The 21971-nt window shown below is 36.1% G+C and overlaps 1 protein-coding gene across 3 annotated transcripts in view; it reads left to right on the forward strand.

Annotated features, from left to right (window-relative positions):
• Positions 1-21971, forward strand: part of fmnl2b (formin-like 2b) — a 28947-nt gene extending 6976 nt beyond the window's left edge. Inside the window, exons 4-27 of one of the 3 annotated variants that reach the window (XM_082136720.1) lie at positions 1308-1384; positions 1457-1540; positions 5077-5226; positions 5320-5428; positions 5535-5611; positions 6165-6258; positions 6944-7018; positions 7131-7241; positions 7318-7467; positions 8362-8463; positions 9519-9867; positions 12782-12973; positions 13892-13912; positions 14508-14632; positions 15048-15250; positions 15855-16089; positions 16228-16296; positions 16384-16464; positions 16547-16676; positions 17034-17197; positions 17324-17425; positions 17507-17608; positions 18025-18148; positions 20740-21971. In XM_082136720.1, coding sequence (XP_081992846.1) covers positions 1308-1384; positions 1457-1540; positions 5077-5226; positions 5320-5428; positions 5535-5611; positions 6165-6258; positions 6944-7018; positions 7131-7241; positions 7318-7467; positions 8362-8463; positions 9519-9867; positions 12782-12973; positions 13892-13912; positions 14508-14632; positions 15048-15250; positions 15855-16089; positions 16228-16296; positions 16384-16464; positions 16547-16676; positions 17034-17197; positions 17324-17425; positions 17507-17608; positions 18025-18148; positions 20740-20849 — 3036 coding nt within the window. In that variant the 3' untranslated portion in view covers positions 20850-21971. Of the gene's footprint in view, positions 1-1307; positions 1385-1456; positions 1541-5076; positions 5227-5319; positions 5429-5534; positions 5612-6164; positions 6259-6943; positions 7019-7130; positions 7242-7317; positions 7468-8361; positions 8464-9518; positions 9868-12781; positions 12974-13891; positions 13913-14507; positions 14633-15047; positions 15251-15854; positions 16090-16227; positions 16297-16383; positions 16465-16546; positions 16677-17033; positions 17198-17323; positions 17426-17506; positions 17609-18024; positions 18149-18384; positions 18501-20739 lie in introns of all 3 variants that reach the window. The other 2 variants (XM_082136722.1, XM_082136721.1) reach the window with 2 other exon arrangements.

Raw genomic sequence — 21971 nt, forward strand, 5'->3', positions numbered from 1 at the left:
AGTGTGTGCATAGGGACAATAGCTACAAAGAGAAATGTCTCCTGCATATTTTACAGCTGCATCTAAGTAATAGAAGAAACTCCAAACTCTTCATTTTAATGTCCCATCCAGAAGTCCTTATTGAATTTAAAGGGGCACATACACACTGCAGCTAAAATTGGTTGTCACTCCACCTTTTTTTTTTTTTTTTTTTTTTTTACTATATATTACATTTTCAGTTCACATATTACATCAGATTACACAATGAATAACAATCATGTAAAACACAGCAAACATTTTTCCTCACTTCACCTTTTTAGAGCTTAATCCTGTTCTGTTCACACACAGTTCAGTAATTTACAGGAGTGACAACTGTATTCTACAACCAAATTAACTCCTGTAAAATGCAGGTAGTGACAAAGCATATACAAAATTGTATGCAGTGTGTACGGAACCGAACTGGACGACTAGTTGTTAATGATCAGAGATATCTCTCTCTCTTCTGTATATGCGGTGCAAGAAATCACAGGGAAAGAGGTATGAGCCTTGACTCATTTGTGATGCCAGTATTGCATAATGTATTCCATAATTACACTGCAATGTTGAATGACGATAATTAATGTTTAAAAAAAAAATAATTTATCGAGACATCAGTAGCTGTATTAATATCAGTGATACTGGCCTTCATTCATAAAAAGATGCCATTAAACAAGTATATAAAACATACTGTCTTTATGTTGTTTCTACATTACCGGTAATTTAGAGAATTAACTGAAATTATTACATTATAAAATATATTAAAAACTTGTGTTTTTAATCACGTTTAATCCAGTTATTTTTTTATCGATTGACAGCACTAGAATAAATGTAAAAAAGAATAATAAATAATAATAAAAATTCCAAAAAATGGATATGTATTCTTTTGAGTCTATAAGTGTAAAAGTACTCTTGGGTGGGTTAAAAAGATAATTTAAATATCATCAAGCTCAAGAATTCTTTTATAAATAAATATAGCAGTTTTAATTTTTTTTTTTTTTTTTACGTAAATAATTTACACGCAATTAAATATATTGAACTTTTTTTCACATTACAAATGAGTCTTACACATGAAAATATGTACCTGCCTTGATATTTTCGGAAGGGATTGCCTCACAAAGGGGTTTATCATATTTGGGGGAAATTTAGCATCAAAACTTTTGAAAGTCCAGAAGGGTCACATTTAAACTTGTATGCAATTGGTTTCACACTGTGACTGGCTTTTGCAACTGTCCACCTAAGTTAAGAACATTTTTGCTCAGAAATGGACATCTCTTCCTATTTCTTCACAGAAATTTAGGAGACGAGTTCAGGAGTCAACTCAGGTGCTCAGAGAACTGGAGATATCTCTTAGGACCAATCACATCGGGTGAGCCCAGTGAATTAAGTTCATTTTCAGGCTTTTGAGGTATTCAGTTATTAAATGTTTTGTTCTTTACAGGTGGGTGAGAGAGTTTCTTAATGAGGAGAATAAAGGCCTTGATGTACTGGTGGAGTACCTGTCTTTTGCCCAGTATGCTGTAACGTAAGTAGTTCCTCTTTCTTGTCAATCTTAATTTGAGTCAGTTTTTTGTCTTTACTGCTGTCTTTTGGTTTCTTTTAACTTTTTATATTTGATTTAAGCTTACTGCTCACTTACCATCTCAGTACACCTTGAAATTGGTAGGGGTTGTCACAAAAGTCGACTGTTGTTGCTGAAATCTTGTCACCTCACTGCTGGATCACAGTTGCTTCTGACAAATGAATGGGAGTAATGAATGAAATAAGTGCATCTCTCAGCAGTGACGGAGGGTTTGATGGATGGGAATGTGTAAGGTGTATTTTGAGATCAGTGTGAAAGCAAGATAGTATACAGTTAGAATAATTTCAGCATCTTGTGATATGATTAGTTTTAAGATGCCTTGTCAGCTTAAAAATAAATGAACGTTAATTTTGCCTCATAGTATTTTTCATAATATTTGCCAGTTAAATATTGCTCAAGTGATAATAATAAGTTCAAGTGTGGGTTAGGGATGGGTATCGTTAAGGTTTTAACGGTATTACTACTCTTACCGATACTCCTTATCGATCCGGTACTTTAACGGTATTCTTATCGGTTCTTTTTGTTATATTAAAAAAAGGGGAAAAAATTATTTAGAACATAATTAATATTGCTTTATATTTTGAAATGTAAAATAAATATCTATAGCAAAAGAAAAAGCAATGCTTTAACAAAACAAATAAAACATGTATGTTATGCAGAAGGGTGCTGGCTTTTGTGTTTTATATAGACAGACAGGACGCCAAAAACAAAGTACAAACACATGGTCAAACAAAAAAGTATACAATAAAACAAATATACAAATTATATACCCAGTGCTTTAATTTCAGTAATGTCCACTGACATTACTGTTCAGGAGTAATATGGGTTAAAAAGACATCTAATAAAGTCAGATGTAAAATAACACTGCATAGTTTATCATAGATAGATTAAAGCTTATAACATTCAAGAGCTGTGACTGATTTTCTCTTTGCCTTTTGTTGTTTGATTCACATTAATGGAGCAATCGTCAGCAGGATTATTAGACTGCTGCCTCTTTAAGACCAAATGCAGATCTAATCATTATTAAGCCTCATATTTTCTCCCAACTATTTACGCCGATTTAAGACATAAACTGTATTTAAGTGAATAAACTGTTTAAGTAAATCTCCAAGACGGCCATTTTGACATATTTGTGTATTTGATCGTTTAGATGCGCACACGAAGCCCAAAATATACGTTGCTTGTCTCGTTGCGGTGTTTCAGAGCGCGCGCCGCATTTTGGAACAGCGTCTATTGCGTCAATTTTGGTACTTTTAATAGCCTTTTATTATCAAACGCGTCCCGCAGTTTAGCAAAAGTATAGACTACATTTTACAACAATCACCGATCGTGCAGATTCTGACGTTACTTTTGGGTTTTAGGGAGAAATGACAGCGCATCGCTCTGTGAAGGGAAGGAAGTTGCGCTGGAGAGAATGTGGCTTTAGTTTTTAATGGTTACACCTCAAATATCTTCTTTTTTATAATCATTGGAAGCCAAAATCTAAATCTAAAATAAAATTAGTTTACTATCAAAGATCTAAAGTGTAACCTTTTGAATGTTCTGTCCTCATCGTCACTCATTAAGCAGGGCTGTTGTGTTACGCGCGCCGTGGCTTTGCGTGAAAGATCGCTCTCTCTCTCTCTCTCTCTCTCTCTCTCTCTCTCTCTCTCTCTCTCCCTCTCTCTCTCTCTCTCTCTCTCACACACACACACACACACACACACACACACACACACACACACATACACACACACACACACTCTCTCTCTCTCTTTAGCAAAAATGCATCACAGACAAATGGTTCAATATTATTATATATAGAAGTGGCTGGCGAGATTAAATTCGCAAGATAATAATTTCTTAATAGCAATAATAAATAGCACGTGTACTTTCATAATTTCTCCAGTACCGACAGCAGAACCGATAACGTCCGAGCTTAACGATCCAGCGGTCTTTCAAAATTCAGCACCGGGGCCCGTTTAATACCGGGTTTCGGTACCCATCCCTAGTGTGGGTTGATGCTGAGCCAGGGCTGAATCCAGGCATGACAGGGTCTACTGAAACTTGGCATGGGTGTCCACAAACTCTAGACTTTAAAACTCATCTGTTTAGCCAGGCTTATATTTAAATCCCCATAGTCCGCTACTAATCCTGCTACATTTATTCTGTAGGCTGGGAACTATTGATCCATTCTTTATTAGAAGCACTAACATTACTTTCATTGTTTCTCAACTCCAGTCCTCAGAAGCCACCTCACAGAATGTTTTAGATTTCTCCTTATATTCAACACACTAAGAAACTGATGAATTGAATCAGGTGTTTTAATTAGTGAGACATCAAAAACACTAGCTATGTTTACATGAACACCTTTTGTTTAATTCAGAGATCATAAAATCATTACGATTGATGAATCTGAACATAGTGTTTAAATGAACGCTACAAAAGAGATCAGGTTGATGTGCACGTGTTTGTGTGCGACAAGCTTGGATTTGATCTTTTGACATTCACACACTGCACAAATATTCAGTTTTCTGCTGTTTTTTCCCTGTTTATCAAGCAGTAAAAACACCCATTCCTGCGCACAAAGGCGTCTGTGGACGAGTGTCCAAAGAAAAGACTGGTGTGACAAGGTTGTCCTGCACCATTTCACAGGCGATGAGTAGAAGGAGAATTTTAGATTGACACGTCAGTCATTTATGACACTATATTCAACTACAACAGCAGCTTGTTACGTGTGTCATATGTCATAACGCCATTTCTGTGCGCAGAACTTTCCAGTTTTCTGTTTTCAATCTGATTTAATGTTTCAATGTCCTTGAAAAGATTAGATACGGTTTAAACCAAACAATTATACAATCCAAACAATTTACAAATGTCGTGGTTACATATTACTTTTTTTTATTATGACTGTGCTTCTAGTCTGATCACAAATGGGGTCTATGTAAACACAGCTACTGTGGTAGGTAGGTTTCCAGGACTGGAGCTGAGAAACACTGTCCTAAGGTGTAGGAAAAGGAATTGAAGTAATGCTAGTGCAGCTCTAAGGGCCTCTTGCATAGTCACTATATTAAGACTGGTTAGGCTAGCATTTGATACTATAGAACCACTCTTTTGAATGGCCTTAAGTATCCTGTTGGCATTCATAGACAGGCCTGGTTTAGTTTAGTTCCTACCTGTCAGATTGAGTGTGTGTGTACGTAAAAGAAAAACTGCCAAAACAATTGTAAAGTATGGTGTGCTTCAAGGTTCCATTTTAGGCCCTTTGTTGTTTTCCTTGTATATGCCCCCTTCAAGTGATTTTAGCAATGAAATACAAAAAATTTCAAAGACCAAAGTCATTTGTTACCTCGACAGGTAACAAATAATTCCTTTAACTAAGCATACTTTCTCAACGAGAAGTCGGGAGGACATAATGTTTTGTAGAACTTTTGGAAACCAAAATGACACGTAGTTTGTGTATTGTTTATGCTTTATACAATACTCTTATTCTCTCTCAGGTTTGATGGAGATATAACGGAGAGCACCACAGGTGAGATTTCCGTAGATACCCCCTGGAGCAGGTCTATAGAAGATCTCCATGGTGACAGTAATCTACCATCACCGATTAGCGGCAGCAGCATACCACGATCCACACGGCACTCCTTAAGGTAGACGCTCACAAACAAACACATTTGTGTTCATTCTGAAAATTGGAAACGATTTTTTACAAGACAGCCCTTAACTTTTTATTGCTATCTCAGGTCTAATACTTTGCCCAGTCGCAGAACTCTGAAGAACTCCCGTTTGGTGTGTAAAAAAGATGACGTTCATGTCTGCATCATGTGTCTCAGAGCTATTATGAACTACCAGGTAAGCAGATTATGAAAGTATTTAATTTTGTTCAGCTGGTTTTTCAAATTTATTTGAATCTCTTTTTGTTTTCCCCTTGTCTATATCACACACTCTTTGTCTGAAGTATGGATTCAACATGGTCATGTCCCACCCCCATGCTGTCAATGAAATTGCTCTGAGCCTTAACAACAAAAATCCCAGGTAACACCACACACACCAGTGCATGCTGGTTTCTATTAACCAGTATATATTTGAAGACTTTATCATTGCCCTCAAACGTTTCTCCAGTTTCTGTGTTTAAACCTCTCAAATAGTTGATGAGAACCCTCTTATCTGTTAAGGCTTTCATCCAAACCGTCAAGCTATTACATTTGATCAAAGACCTTTTTTGGAAGGGGTGTTCTTTGGAAACTTAAGCTATAAATAGATGAATTGTCTGTCATTTGTGCTGATTAAGGTCAATAGAAGATAACAGTTTGTAACTGAGACTATTCCCAAAGACTGTGATACACAATCCTTCAATGCCGTTAAATAAAACGTCCATGAATAGTCCCTTGTATAGGTAGGATAATTCCAATGTAATTTGCCATCTGTAAAACCAATAGGATCACTTGACCTGCCCCTTGGAGATTTCTTGATTGGTTGCATTTGGAATCTTTAATTTTTCCTTGGAATGTTTTAATCACAGTTTGTAGCACAAAGAATTTTGTGCAGGTTTGGTTTCTTTAAGTATAATTTTGTCTCCATTGTGCAGGACCAAAGCCCTGGTTCTGGAGCTTCTAGCTGCTGTGTGTCTGGTCAGAGGTGGACATGAGATCATCCTTGCTGCTTTTGATCATTTCAAAGAGGTAAAAAAAAGGATATTTTACCGTAATTTATACATTTTATTTACTTCAATCTGATGCACATTCAAATTGTTTTTTTGTTTTGTTTTTTATAATAACTGTAGCCATCATATTTTTATGCTTAGTAATACTGATATTGCATTAAATAATTCCTTTACATCTCAAAACTGGATGTTAATAAAAACTGGCTGGAAAATATTGAATCAATCAATTAATTTGATACATTTTATGTAGTTAATGCATTCCATTTATTTTAAAGTAAGGAAAACAAATTATTTTTTAATAATTGGATTTGACAGCAGCAAAAATAAAACATTCACAAACAGCACAGGAAATACAATGCAATAATGAAAATCTGCAATAATCAATAAAACAGTCCCCACACTTTATGGATCTAATCTTACATACCGGTATGTTTTTGCTGTTGGTTTGCAGTCCTCGGTTGGAGTTTGCATTAATATATGAATGAAAGTGTTTCACTCTTGGGTGATATTTCAGTTGTTGAGCTTCAATAAATGCATTTCACACACAAAGAAAGTACACATAGGTATTTAATTAATCATATGTTTAAGACGGGACTTCTACAAAACTATTTAAAACAAAAAGCTAGCAAACTGTCAGAATTTAAAATGCACAATGTTGTTTCCTGTATGTTATTAAAATATAACTTGTGTTTTGTGTTTCTCAGGTCTGCTCGGAATCCCAAAGGTTTGAGAAATTGATGGAACATTTCAAAAATGAAGACAACAATATTGATTTCATGGTGGGTCTATATTACAGAGTCCTTCCTCTGTCCTCTGGAGTGCCTTTTAAACTGTCATGCTCTCACCACTGCTGATGTCATATCTCATCATCATTCCCTGTTCGTGACTCAGGTGGCGTGCATGCAGTTCATCAATATTGTGGTGCACTCAGTAGAGGACATGAACTTCAGAGTTCACCTCCAGTACGACTTCACCAAGCTCGCTTTGGATGACTATCTAGAGGTATGAAACTAATCAAAGTGCTGAAAGTGTATTCTCTTTACGCTCACTCAGAAACTGATGGTGTTTCTGTGCACAGAGGCTGAAGCACACTGAAAGTGATAAACTCAAAGTGCAGATCCAGGCATACTTGGATAACCTGTTTGATGTGGGGACGCTTCTAGAAGACGCAGAGACCAAAAACGCTGCCCTTGAACGTGTGGAGGAACTGGAGGAGAATCTCTCACATGTGAGCGAAAGCATAAACGCCACCACCCTTTTCTCTTAGTCTTTTCCAGAACTGATTCCTCATTCACTAGCCTGGTTAAAACCAGACCATTCTCAGTAGTAACTGAGTTATGGTCTGGCAAAGCTTCATTAATAACTCATTTCCAAAGGGGCGTCACCAACGGACGTCGCTCAAATGCCTCTGGGCACAATTGAATAGACCTAAAACCAATCAGAGCGATCGTCATCGTGTAAAGCCATATGCTGCATCCCAATTCGCCTAAGTTACACTACGCCATAAAAGTATGTACTCTTTTTGTGAAGAAAAGGTATTTACTTTTGAATGTGTAGCAAAAAAAGTAGGCAAGCTTTGGGACATACTACTTCGTCATCTTTATCGGACGGATCTGTCGCGTGCATCCTGTCATGTAAACTGCCCTGTCAATCATCTTGTCACAGTTAAAATCCTCTATTAAATCTAATTTCATTTCCTACCGTTTCGGAGAGAAATGTAGTATACACGTTCATCTGCCAGTGGGTCTTTCTTGGAGACTGTCCTCATGTGTTTGCAATTTTAATATGCATTTAAAAGTTGCTGCGCTTCACCAACGGACGTCGCTCAAATGCCTCTGGATTGGATAGACCTAAAACCAATCAGAGCGATCGTCATCGTGTAAAGCCCGCCCCAACGTTTCTGATTGGTGCCGCGATTTCGAAGGATTAGAAATGGGCTTGAATGAGCTCTTTGCCAGACTACTTGCAGAGCAAATCAAAATTTGCCGGAAGTTGTCTGGGTTTTCCCAGGCTACTCATTCACACAATTTGAGTCCTTTTTGGTGTTTAAGTCTTTTAACTTTAGTTTGAATGCTGCAGCATCTTTCCTCTATCTCATTCTGTCTCTTTTTCATGATGGCAGATGGCCGACAAACTCTTAGAAACAGAGAATGAGGCCATGTCTAAAATCGTGGAGCTTGAGAAGCAGTTGATGCAGAAGAACAAAGAGTTGGATGCCGTCCGGGTCAGTATCACACCACCAGTTTGGATATCATCAAATGATTTATAACAACCTGTCAACATATTACATTTTACTTTTGCACAAAATAAATAAATTGAATAATATGAAACAATTAGAAGAACAGGGCTGTCAATTTAACCCATTCGTTTAGTGCAAGTCAGTGTTAGATTAGTATTATTTATGTACTACTATAATATTGGTAACACTTTACATACAATAAGGTTCATTAGTTAACATTAATTAACTACCTTAGTTAACATGAACTAAGAATGAACAATACTTCTTCAGCATTTATTACTATAAATATCATTTCAACATTTACTAATACATTGTTATTAAAATCAAAGGTTGTATTTCAATGTGAACTAACATGAACAAACAATTAACATTTTTATTAACAATATTAACAAAGATTAATAAATACTGTAACAAATGTATTGTTCATTGTTAGTTCATGTTAGTTAATGCATTAATGTTAACTAATGAACCTTATTGTAAAGTATTACCCTAGTATTTATTAATATTTTGAATTACCTTTTATTTTTTTCAGTTTTCAAGTATTAGTAATATAGTTATTTTGTCATTTTTATTGTTTTTTTTTAATATTCTATTTAGTTTTACTTTTTTATTTTAGTTTTAGTAATTTAGTACTTAAATTCTTTTGTTTCATCAAGTTGTCAAGGCTATACTTAAATTTTTTCAAGTTTGTCATCTAATATTTATATTCTATTTTATTTTAGCTTTATTTTGTGTAAAACACACAATTTTTAATAGTTGTACTTTTAGTTTTGGTTACCAATAACGTAACAACACAGCAGCCAAACTATGTAGTCATATTTGTATATTTAAATTTCATAAATATAGATATCTGTATTAGTTAATTTGATCAATTGGACGTAATTTGATTTTAAAGTATAATGGATTGACATTTCATGAACTTCTATAAATAAAATGACTATGGTAACTTAGTAATTTGTTTAATAACATTGGATGCTTTAATGCATTTTTTGTCATGCTCAATTTCTCTGTTTGTGTGTCTGTGTGCACATGCAATCCAGTCTGTGTACCGGGACGCCAGCTCACAAGTTCACACGCTCCGGCGGATCGTTCGTGAGAAGGACGAGACCATTCAGAGGCAGTCCACGCTGGAGAAGAAAATCAATGAGCTAGAGCGCCGAGGCAGTCTCCAGATCCAGGTGAGGGGTGAGGGAGATGGGGAAGGAGATGTGTCTCCGCTGCCTTCACCTCCTCAACCCATGGCTCTTTCTCCCTGCCCTGATGCCATGGCCCTGGCCGGAGCCTGTGCAGCGTACAGCTCTGGCAGCACTTCCCAGACAGGCACCCTTCGAGCAATGGCTACACCTCCTCCTCCTCCCCCTCCACCACCTCCAATGGCATGTTCCTCTGGTGAGTAATAGTTCAGAGCACATCTTTCTACAACTAAAGATAATTAATGAGTTTTGCCCAATGTGAATGCCATAATTGCCTTTCAATGGGATGGTGTAGCCTAAAGGCTGAGACACACCAAGCCGACAGTTGGCCGTTGGGCCATTATTGTTTTGTTTTTTGAGTTCTGCACCATTGGCTCTAGTCAGATGCCGTCTGAGTTTTTTTTAGGCGATTCAGCATGTTGAATCGGCGTCGGGCCCTCAGTGAGAGAGAGAACTCTAATTGGCTGTTCAGCTTAGCGAACGATTCAGTGCACGAGAATAAAAGCGAAAGTGATGAAAGCGAGCAAAGTCAAGAAGGGTACACAGACAGAAGGCTGTTATAATTTTACATCATACCTGAGCATTTGAATGTACGATATATAATAACATGAGAGGACTAGAATGAAGAAAGTGATCAGCGTGATTGAAATTCAAAATGGTAAGCAAACTTTGCTTTGTTTACCGTTTGTATATCTGAAGTCCTAGTTTTGGTTTCCCTTTTTGAATGACGAAAATACGTCATTGATACCTGCTGATATAGACAGATATTTACTTACACGCAGACGCAGAACGCACATGCTAGTTTACAATCGCCTTTAGTCCTTTTGGTGTGTTCAAACGCAGCTTTTTGGCCGAGACGCAGCAGATGTGAAGTGACAATACAGTTGGCTTTTATCACCGCTAGTTCCTTGAAGTCAGTTTGTTGTGTCCCAGGCTTAATGGTCAAAGGTCTTGGGTTCAAACAGTGGTGTTGCTTAAATTTACAGGGCCTGAGAACTAAATGTTTAAATGGGCAGTAAATAGAGATCGACCAATTTTTCCAATAACTGATATGCAATTTCTGAATGCTTTTTTGGTCACACTTTAGATTAGGGTCCAATTCTCACTATTAACTAACTATTAACTATGACTTTTGCCTCAATAAACTCTTAACTACCTTATTAACTATTAATAAGCAATAATTAAGTTTAGGTATAGGGTACGATTAAGGATGTAGAATATGATCATGCAGGCATTAATATGTGCTTTATAATAACTAATAAACAGCCAATATCATAGTAATATGCATCCTAATAAGCAACTAGTTAATAGTGAGAATTGGACCCTAAAGTGTTACCGCTTTTTTTTTTTTTTTTTTTTTTACAAATGATTGCTACAACTATATAAACAAAGCTCTGGAAAAAAATCAGACCACTGCAAAATGGTCAGTTTCTTTGGACTTACTATTTATAGGTGTGTGTTTGAATAAAATAAACATTTTTGATTTATTCAAGAAACTACTGATGACATTTCTTCCAAATTAAAAAATATATATATATTGTCATTTAGAGCATTTCTTTGCAGAAAATGTCAATTGGTCAAAATAAAAAAAGATGTAATGTTTTTAGTTCTCGAGTAATGCAAAGAAGAGTTCATATTCATTTTTAAACAACACAGTACTAGTGTTTTAATTTCAGATGAGTTAAAGGGATAGTTCACTTTGAAATAAATTTTTGGTATGTTTTAGCTTACCTCAAGGGCATCCAAGATGTAGGTGTCTTTTTTTCCGCAGTAGTTTCAATTTTGATATTTTTAGGTCAAACCGTTCTTGTCTGTCAGTCATATAATGCAGGTCTATGGTCATTATCTCAAAGAGCATGCACAGAGTCCAAATTAAAATAATTCCCCGTCGTCCAAATTAAACCATTCCCCATTGTAAGGACACATTGATGGCCTAAGACACGAAACGAGCGGTTTGTGTGAGAAAACGAACAGTATTTATATCGTTTTTACCTCTTGAACACAGCCATGTCCAAGTAATCTGATCTGATGTGTGCGCAGACTGGTGCATAGATATATACACTAGATGTCGCCTTGTCTACGGCAGTTCATTGGAACGAATGTCTTTAAGGCGACATCTAGTGTATATATCTATGCACCAGTCTGCGTACACGTCAGATCAGATCACTTGGACGTGGCTGTGTATAAGAGGTAAAAACGATATAAATACTGTTCGTTTTCTCACACAAACCGCTCGTTTCGTGTCTTAGGCCATCAATGTGTACTTACGATGGGGAATTGTTTAATTTGGACGACGGGGAATTGTTTTAATTTGGACTCTGTGCATGCTCTTTGAGATAATGACCATCGACCTGCATTATATGACTGACAGACAAGAACGGTTTGACCTAAAAATATCAAAATTGAAACTACTGCGGAAAAAAAGACACCTACATCTTGGATGCCCTTGAGGTAAGCTAAAACATACCAAAAATTTATTTCAAAGTGAATTATGTTTAATGTCACTTTTGGTCAGTTTAATGCATCCATGCTATATAAAAGTAGCAATTTTAACAATAAAAAAAAAAGAACATTCTTAGGCCAATTTTGTGATGAATTGTTCATGGACAAGTGTGCCGCACACGTCCTGAAAAGTGAAGCCAAAACATGCTGAGTGGACACACGTCATCCATCTTTTTTAGTCTTTGTTTATGAACAATTAATAATCTGTTTCTGATGCTACGTTACATGACCACTGCCTAACTAGCGAAGTACCTAACATACCACTATTTTCAGTGCTTGAAGTGGAGTGGAGGGGGAGGTTGCGTCCCCCTCAGTTGAAATCCATCCCACTTCGAGCACTGACTATATTACTCTGCTTTTACTATGAGCAATGTGTTTGCAGCCAGTGATTCAACAGAGCTGCATAATGACTGTGCCAACAAACACTGTTAGTTTGTGGGCGCAATTGTATAAAGCCACGTTGAGTAGAAACGTGTAAATATCCAAACCTATTATTATTCAATCTCTTCTAATTAGTAATTCTTTGTTACAGAAGCGTGCTCAAGCTTGTTGTCTTCAGTTAATTATTTTAGTGTTAGTGGCCAACACTGTCTCTTCTTTTCCTGTAGTTTCTAACGAGTCATCGGCAGCTCTCGCACCGCCACCACCTCCTCCTCCTCCACCACCACCTCCTCCACCACCTCCACCTCCTGGGCATTCGATCGAGATCTCTGCCCCCTTACCTCCACCTCCCCCTCCTTGTGCTCCTCCTCTCCCAGGCTGCGGCACTCCCACTGTCATATTCAACTCTGGCTTGACAGGTATGTGTGTGTGTGTGTGTACGTGAGTGTTTCAGTGTGGAGGTCATTGCAGATTTATGATTTATGATTTTCTTTTTTTTTCTTTTTTCTGTTTTGAATCATATTTTTTCGGTAACACTTTACAATAATGTTCCATTCATTAACATTAGTTAATGCTTTAACTAACAACGAGCAATACATATGTTACAGTATGTATTAATTTTTGTTAAGGTAAAAATACAACTGTTCATTATTAGTTTGTCAGCTCAGGTTCATTAAATAATTTTAACAGATAAAACCTTTGATTTTAATAATGTATTAGTAAATGTTAAAATAACAGTAACTGAGATATATAAATGATTTACAAGTATTTTTCATTGTTAGTACATGTTAAACAATGTAGTTTACGAATGTTAACAAATGGAACCTTATTGTAAAGTGTTTTTTTCTTAAATGCACCACTGGTCAAAATTTTGTGCTCATAATTAATAATTGAGCGCCAATAATAGAGCACTAATCAGCATGTTAAAATGATTTCTGATGGATCATGTGACATTAAAGACTGGAGCAATGATGCTGAAAATTCAGCTTTACTGTCACAGGAATAAATTACATTTTAAAATAGGACACTTATCTTAAATGGTATTAATATTTTACAGTTACTTATTATTTTTACTGTATTTTTGATCAAATAAATGAGACTTGGTGAGCATTAGAGACTTCTTTCAAAAATACTTATTCTTTTTTTTTCGACAAAAAAACTAAATCTTAATTATTCAAAACTTTTGACTGGTAGTGTAATTGTCCAATCTTTTGTGGAATTTTGTTTAGCACTTCTTAGCGCCTACAAGCATTTTCTGCTTTCTCTTTCTAGACTTTTGTCCTTTACAACTCTCTAAACATTTGTTTTTATCTACTCTTTTTCTCCTGCCCTCAAAGATGGACCAATCAAGCTCTTCTGTAGGTTTCCTGAAATTTGTCATAGCCACCATTTGCTGTCACGATCTAGTCATATTTAGGGATGCACCGAAAATTATCGGCCGAAAATAGCATTTTCGTTTTTTGAAAATATGCTGCCAATTATATTTTGATAATTGAACAAAAATCTGTTAAATCGGATTATGTTGCATAGAACTGAATGAAGAATAATATATTGATATTTAATATTATTTTAATATAGGGCTTTTTTCTGTCAATTTTGTGTCATTTTAAATATTTTATTTTATTGACTTGTAGTGTTTTTTTTTTTTATTCAGTAAAATGATTGCATTTAATTTAAAAGTCTAACAATAATAAAAATGTATATATATATATATATATATAAATATAAATTCAAAATAAGAAATACATTTTTAGTTTCGGTTTTCAGCCAAGTGCATCCAGAATTTTCCGTTTCGGCCCAGAATTTTCATTTCGCTGCATCCCTAGTCATATTGTGTGTTGTGTGTCTTTGCTTAACATGTTATCATCCATTCTTGTGATTGCGTTCATTTTAATCTCATTGAGTAGTTAGTAGATGCTTGGGTAGTCACAGGCCTCTTTTCTTCCTTGGCAGCTGTGAAAATTAAAAAGCCAATCAAAACCAAGTTCCGCTTGCCAGTGTTCAATTGGGTGGCTCTGAAACCAAATCAGATCAACGGCACTGTCTTCAATGAAATCGATGATGAGAGGATCCTGGAGGTATTTGTCTACAGCACTACACGTGTTAAAAGTGTGATCTCTATCAATTCTGCATGTATTATATCACCATGCTGGTCTACTTCATTATCATATTTCTGTTTGAGTTACTTCTAAATAATAGGTAGATGCTCAGTTTAGTTTCAACTTGTTTTTAAAAGTACATTCTTTAACTATTGCCACTGAAATGGCAAACAACGACATACTAAAATGCCTTTCGCAACTTGTTGTACTTCAATAATCTGATGAATTTCCAGGTGAAACAGTAGGTTTAATGATGAAAAAATGTGGGGCGGGATTTTTTAATTTTTTAATGAGGTTTGCATTTTTGGTGGGTCCATCTGTGTTTTTGAACACAAAACTGTTGAGTTCAAGGAGTGCTGTGGATAGCTCTTTAATAGGATGCTTTGGTTTGTAGGATTTGAACGTGGATGAGTTTGAGGAAATGTTTAAGACCAAAGCCCAGGGCCCTGCTGTTGACATGACGATGCAAAAGCAGAAGGCTCCTCAAAAGGGCCCCAATAAAGTATCTCTTCTGGAGGCTAACAGAGCCAAAAACCTCGCCATCACACTCCGCAAGGCAGGGAAGAGCCCGGAGGAGATATGCAAAGCAATCCAGACGTAAGTTCCCCTTTGCCTCAAATCTCAAGATAAAGATGAACCATATTCTCAGTGAGATTGTGTGTACAACTGCGGGATTGTTCTTGTTTATCTGCTTAAAGGGTTAGTTCACACAAAAATGAACATTCTGTCAGTAATTACTCACCCTCATGTTGTTCCAACCCCGTAAGACTTTCGTTCATCTTCGGAACACAAATTAAGATATTTTTGATGAAATCTGAGAGCTGGCTCACTCCTTTATAGGCTTCTATGTAATTTCATCTACCAGCCCAGAAAAGTTAGTAAAGACATCGTTAAAATAGTCCAAGTGACTACAGTGGCTCAACATTAAGTTTATTAAGCGACGAGAATACTTTTTGTGCGCAAAACACCCCGAAAAGAACAACTTTATTCAACTATTCATTTTCTTCTGTGAGGGCCTCTGAGTGAGTTCACGTAATGTAACAGCGCAGCGCTTCTGGGTTGTACGTCAGAACGTAGGCTCACTATTGGCCAGCATCGCACACATGACCAGCGTCGGCCAATAGTGAGCCTACGTTCTGACGTATTTTGGTGGGGATTTGTTTTTTTATACTACTCTGATCAATTTCTCTCATCCGCTCAGGTTTGACCTACGTACATTGCCTGTGGATTTCGTGGAGTGTATGATGCGGTTCATGCCCACTGAAACTGAGGTGAAGGTGCTCCGCCAGTATGAGCGGGAGCGACGGCCAATGGACGGGCTCACTGATGAGGACCGGTTCATGATGCTCTTCAGCAAGATCGAAAGACTGCCACAGCGGATGACCATCATGGCCTTCATGGGCAACTACAGTGATAGCCTGCAAATGCTCACACCGGTAAAGTGGATAGAGAAATAGAGGAACAAAAAATGGTGAAACTGAATGATGTGACACTGTTTTGAATATCTAAAATGATTCTGAAAATCTGAAATGCGTTTATAAATTTGTCCTTTGCTGTCGCTGTTTTTCCTACAGCAACTTCACGCTATCATAGCAGCATCCGTATCCATAAAATCATCACAGAAGTTAAAGAAAATCCTTGAGGTAAGCCACTAAAACTTTAACATCACAGAGTCTCTTGCCATTTTACAGTCTTACTTGTAATTAAGTATGTGACCTCTCTCATCTCAGATCATTTTGGCCCTGGGGAATTATATGAACAGTAGTAAGAGAGGAGCTGTTTATGGCTTTAAACTTCAGAGCTTGGATCTGGTAACTTATTACATCTCATAACCCGTTTTTTCTGAAACATTATTTAGCTTAATTATAATACTGTAATGCATCTTGCTTTCAGCTGTTGGAGACTAAGTCCACAGACAGGAAACTGACGCTTTTGCACTACATAGCCAATGTGGTGAAGGAGAAATATCCTATTGTGAGCATTTTCTACAATGAGCTGCACTACATTGAGAAAGCTGCTGCGGGTAAGCGTCAATCGCTCCTTTAAAATATTTAAAATATACTAATTAAAAAGAGTAATTATACTTCTAAATCAGCCTTGTTGTTAATTAAAACAAAGCTATTAATTGAACATTAATAATTTAACTAAATTATGAATTGAAATAAAATGAAATTGCCTTGACAACAAACTGAAATAAATTAACAAATTCTAATTAAAACCAAAAGTATGAAAATGAAAGCTAAATACTATAATCGTATAAATATACTAAAATAACAAATCTAAATGCACTCAAAAAGGTCTCACTTTACAGATTTGTTGTTCCTTAATAAGCTTCTGTAAGTTAGTTTGTTGAGTGGATCTCATTAATCCCATGTTGCAGTCTCTCTGGAGAATGTTCTCTTGGATGTGAAGGAGCTACAGAGAGGTTTGGATCTGACCAGAAGAGAGTTCAGCATGCATGGCCACAACTCCCTGCTCAAAGATTTCATCCATCACAATGAGGCCAGGCTGAAGAAGCTTCTGGATGATGCTAGAATTGCACAGGTAGAAAAAAAAGCACCTTTCTATAAGGAGTTGTGGTTAAAAAGAAAATCTGCGCTGGGTAAGGTTGTTGGTTTGAACCCCACAATGGACGATCCACATGATTATGTGACTTGGATGTTTTTACAGGATGCTTATGACGAGGTTGTCAAGTTCTTTGGGGAGAGCGCCAAGACCATGCCACCCTCTGTGTTCTTCCCTGTGTTCGTTCGCTTCATCAAGTCCTATAGGGTGAGCTTTTATACTATCAGTGCACCAACTTCCTTCTGGTTCACACAGGGCCCAGATCTAATTTGTCTTTTTTTTTTTCAGCAAGCGAATGAAGAGAATGAGCAAAGGAAGAGGCAGGAGCAGCTGATGATGGAGAAACTTCTGGAACAGGAGGCCTTGATGGAGGAGCAAGATCATCAACAGGTATCATGTTGAAGTCATAAATGAGAGCCATTAGCCCAAAGTGGACATGCACTGTTGTACGCATAGCCTTTAACTTTGACACGTACGTATATGTACACAGTAAGTTATCGCATATGCATTACGACAACTTGCACTCAGTCAACAGAAGGTTTTGTATCTCTCGCCACAAGTTCAAACCCATACGCACATCTTTATGATCTTTTAAGCTTGCACAAGTTTCTGTCTTTGTTTTCTGCAAATTTTCTGACGAAATTTGCATCACACGGACCCTAGCGTATGCGTAAAAAAATAACTTTAGGCTTTACTAGTGAGCCCTAAAGTATATATTAAAGGAATATTGTTAAGTGTGAAGATTACAGTAAAACCGTGCGCAATGACTGCATATTCTTTCCCTTATTAACTCACTCCATCACCAGTCACCATCTCACAAGGGCAAGCGGCAACAGCAGGAGCTGATCACAGAGTTAAGGAAGAAGCAAGGCAAAGATACCCGCCTCGTCTACGAAGGCAAAGACGGAGCCATCGAGGACATCATTACAGGTAAGAACGCTACTGGATGCAAAACTCCGATTCATTGATTGTACGTATGATGAATGAATCCGTTTCCCTTAGTGTGTATTGGTCTTTCTCCTTTTGATAGTAACAGTAGATGTACTGTAGCAGTAGACGCCAAGCTGTTTAGCTTTAGGCTTGAAGTTTCTGTCTGATTCTGTGCTTTTTTAGAGCTTCTTGCTTTTGGTGTTTCTATGTTGTGATTGGCTATTATTTTGCTGCAGTGCTGAAGACCGTCCCCTTTACCGCACGATCAGCCAAACGTGGCTCGCGGTTCTTCTGTGATCCCGCCCTCTCCGAGGACTTCCATTACTAAACTAAATTCTCTCCCCTCAGCAAGGTGCCCTTAAATCCGTCTCTTATCGCTCATCTCCTAGCCATCCTTCTTTCTGTCTATTTCTTCATTTGTTTACTATTCATCTGGGTGTATTTGGGTATTAAATTCAGTATGAATTCTCAGCATAAAAATGCTGGTCACACTTTATATTAGGTGTCTTTAACTACTATGTACTTGCATCTAAAAAACATTTTAGGTACAATGCAATTTTTGTTCATACTGTATTGCAAAATTTTACTGTAATTTACTGTACAGCAAAAATGTTGCTGCTATTGAGGTTATGGACAGGTTTGGTGGTACGGTTAGGTTTAAGGGTCAGTTAAAGTGAAAGGGCCAGGTCAAATGTGTAATTATAGATTAATTACAGAAATCAATTACAGCTGCAATTACATTATTATTTATTTTTTTAAATAAGTCAAATGTTAAAACATGTATGTACACAATAAGTGCATTGTATCAAGTGATTAATTTTAATGTTAGTACATAGTAGTAGGACCAAAATGCCTGCTTGCCTGCCTTTAATACTTCCACCATTTGGCATTTTGTTTCCTGTACACTATTTGTTATATCTATTAAGTTGTCACAGATTTAAAAAATGTCTGGAAGTTTCCCTCCTATTGAGTAGTTGTAATACAATTTTAAACAACATTTGTCTTGGTAACTTCCTGGAACATATCATGACTTATCAGAAAGATCTAAATTGTAGGGATGCACCAATATAAAAATTCTGGCTGATATTAGCCATAGATATTTCTATGTTGTTGTTGTTTTTGTTGAAAACTATGGAAGCTTGTTTCCGCCACAGAATAATAAATAAAAAAGGTAATTGCGACTTTTTATCTCGCAATTCTGACTTTTTAACTTGCACGATATAAACTCGCAATTGTGTTATAAAGTCAGAATTGCGTGATAAAAAGTCGAAATTGCAAAATCAGTCATTTTAAGTTCTCCAAGTCAATTTAGGCATCATATTATAATGTACCGTATGAAGAATGAATATTAATTTGATTTTTTTTATTTGCTAAAGATTACATTTAACAGTGTTGTTAAATTATTATGTTTTGCATAACCTTGATGTTAAAATAGGAAAATGAGTATGCAGTTAAATATTCAATATTGGCTATCATATCCACTATTAACCGATACCACTAAATGGCGGAGACCGATAAATGGCCAATATTAAAATAATATATTCTATTTTGTTTAAATAAATGTAAAAAATAATGAATCAAAAACTAAAATCTGTAATTTTAAATGCTTCAAGGCAATTTAGGCATCACAACATTAAAATGTACAGTATGAAGAATGAATATTATTTTTATTTGTTTATTTGTTAACAATAGCATTAAACAGTATTAATAAATTATTAGTATTTTGTAAAGATTAACAGTAATACTTTACAATAAGGTTTCATTAGTTAACATTAGTTTGCTACTTTAGTTAACATGAACTAAGAAAGAACAATACTTCTACAGCATTTATTAATCTTAATGTTAATTTCAACATTTACTAATAAATTAATTAACATGAAAAGTTGGATTTGTTAACATTAATGCATTGTGAACAAAAAATGTATTACTATTTTTATTAAATAACATTACCAAAGATTAATAGATGTATTGCTCATATTTAGTTCATGTTATTTAATACATTAACTAATTTTAACAAATGAGACCTTATTGTAAAGTTTTACGAGATTAACTTTATCATAACTATCATGTAAAATTAGGGGAAATGAGTATGGACAATTAAATATTCAATATTGGTCATGTCTAATTGTAAAGTTGTACGAGATTAACTTTATCATAACTATCATGTAAAATTAGGGGAAATGAGTATGGACAATTAAATATTCAATATTGGTCATTATGTCTAAAATCAACTGATACTAATAAATGGCCAATATTAGAATATTCCGTCCCATTTTTGTCTAAATAAATGTAGAATTTAGGTATAAAATTGTCTGTAAATGTAAAAATAATACAAGTATGCTCAATATGTTTCGATATCAGCCATTCTATCCAATATTAATCAATACCAATAAATAAATAAAAACTCTAATATCGGAAAACTACCGTTATGGTACTGGAATATTGTGCATTCCTACTAAATTGATCTAAAACTAACCAAACATCCACATACCTGTCTGTTTTGCACCCATCTTTGGCCCCGTCCCATCCATATCTGCAGGCCCAGACTGTAGTTGTGTTCAGTGTATAACGGTTTACCTGTTTGTCTTCAGACCTGCGCAGTCAACCCTTCCGACGGGCCGATGCCCTGAGGAGGAGTGGGAGAAGGAACTTGGAGGTTCAGCACCTTCAGCTACGCAACATGGAGATCACCACCTGCTAGCCAGCTTTTGAGGACAGAGGGTGGGCCAATGACACTACTGAAAAAAGAACAAAAAATAGCACACTTAGGACAATGGAAGGATGTGACATTGAATACTTCTGCTTACCTGGACCCTGGAATCTCTTTTAAAGAAAGTAAGGTTGGATGCCATACGTCAGACCTATACAGTCAAATGTTGTGGATTCTACAAATGGACATTGTGAAGGAAGATGAGGTAGTGTGGTATTTTATGTTTCGCTCTGTTTAACTTTGAGACGTTGTGTATTACATACAAGGAGCAGCAGAAACGGCGAAAAGACTTTGGTTCGGCCCACTTGTCATTTTTACCTCTTGTTTTAAAAACTAAGCAGCTTTTTCTGAGGGGAAGATTTACAAGATGCACTTTTATTTTTATTTTTATTTTTTAGCATTGAACCTGGATCATCTTAAAACTGAACTTTTGATTTAAAAAAAAAAGTGGATGAAGACCACGAAGGAGAACTTCTTACTGCTATTGAGGAAGACTCTTCTTTACTGACTAAAAACCCATGAAACGTTGAGAAAATGTTTACTACCAAACATCCACAACCAGTTTGACATTTTATGTACAATACATCTCATTTTTAATCACAGACCTGCTCTCCTACTGGTTTGATCTCATGTGGCATTTGTGAGCTGTGAAAAAAAAAGAAAAAAAAGAGTTTGCTGTTTTTTTTTTAAAAAAAGAAAGATTTCATTGGACAAAAAGTCTTTTTTTTAAATGTACAGATATTTTGCTACAAAATTGAGCCTCTTATTTTTTACATTGTTCATCCATTGTGGTGCTGTACATATTGTTGAAACAAACCAACTTGTCCTGCAATATCACTGGAATGGTATTAACTTTTATGTTGTTTAGTATGACAGTATTATTTAATTCGATGGTAAAGACAGTGAATCAACTTACTCTGTGACCTGAATTGCTCTCTCATCACTATTGTTGCATATGGTAAATGTCTGTGGTTGCACGTAACACTTGAAAGCTTGAACTGACACTAGTGGCACATATAACGTTTTTCTACTTTGATCTCTTTAACTGGAATCAGTGGTTGTGTGCAAATAAAGCAAAGACACCAGCACCGTTAAAAACAGTGATTCTTTTGT

Source organism: Leuciscus leuciscus (assembly GCF_965113295.1).
Source record: "Leuciscus leuciscus genome assembly, chromosome: 14".
NCBI classification, from domain to species: Eukaryota; Metazoa; Chordata; class Actinopteri; order Cypriniformes; family Leuciscidae; genus Leuciscus; species Leuciscus leuciscus.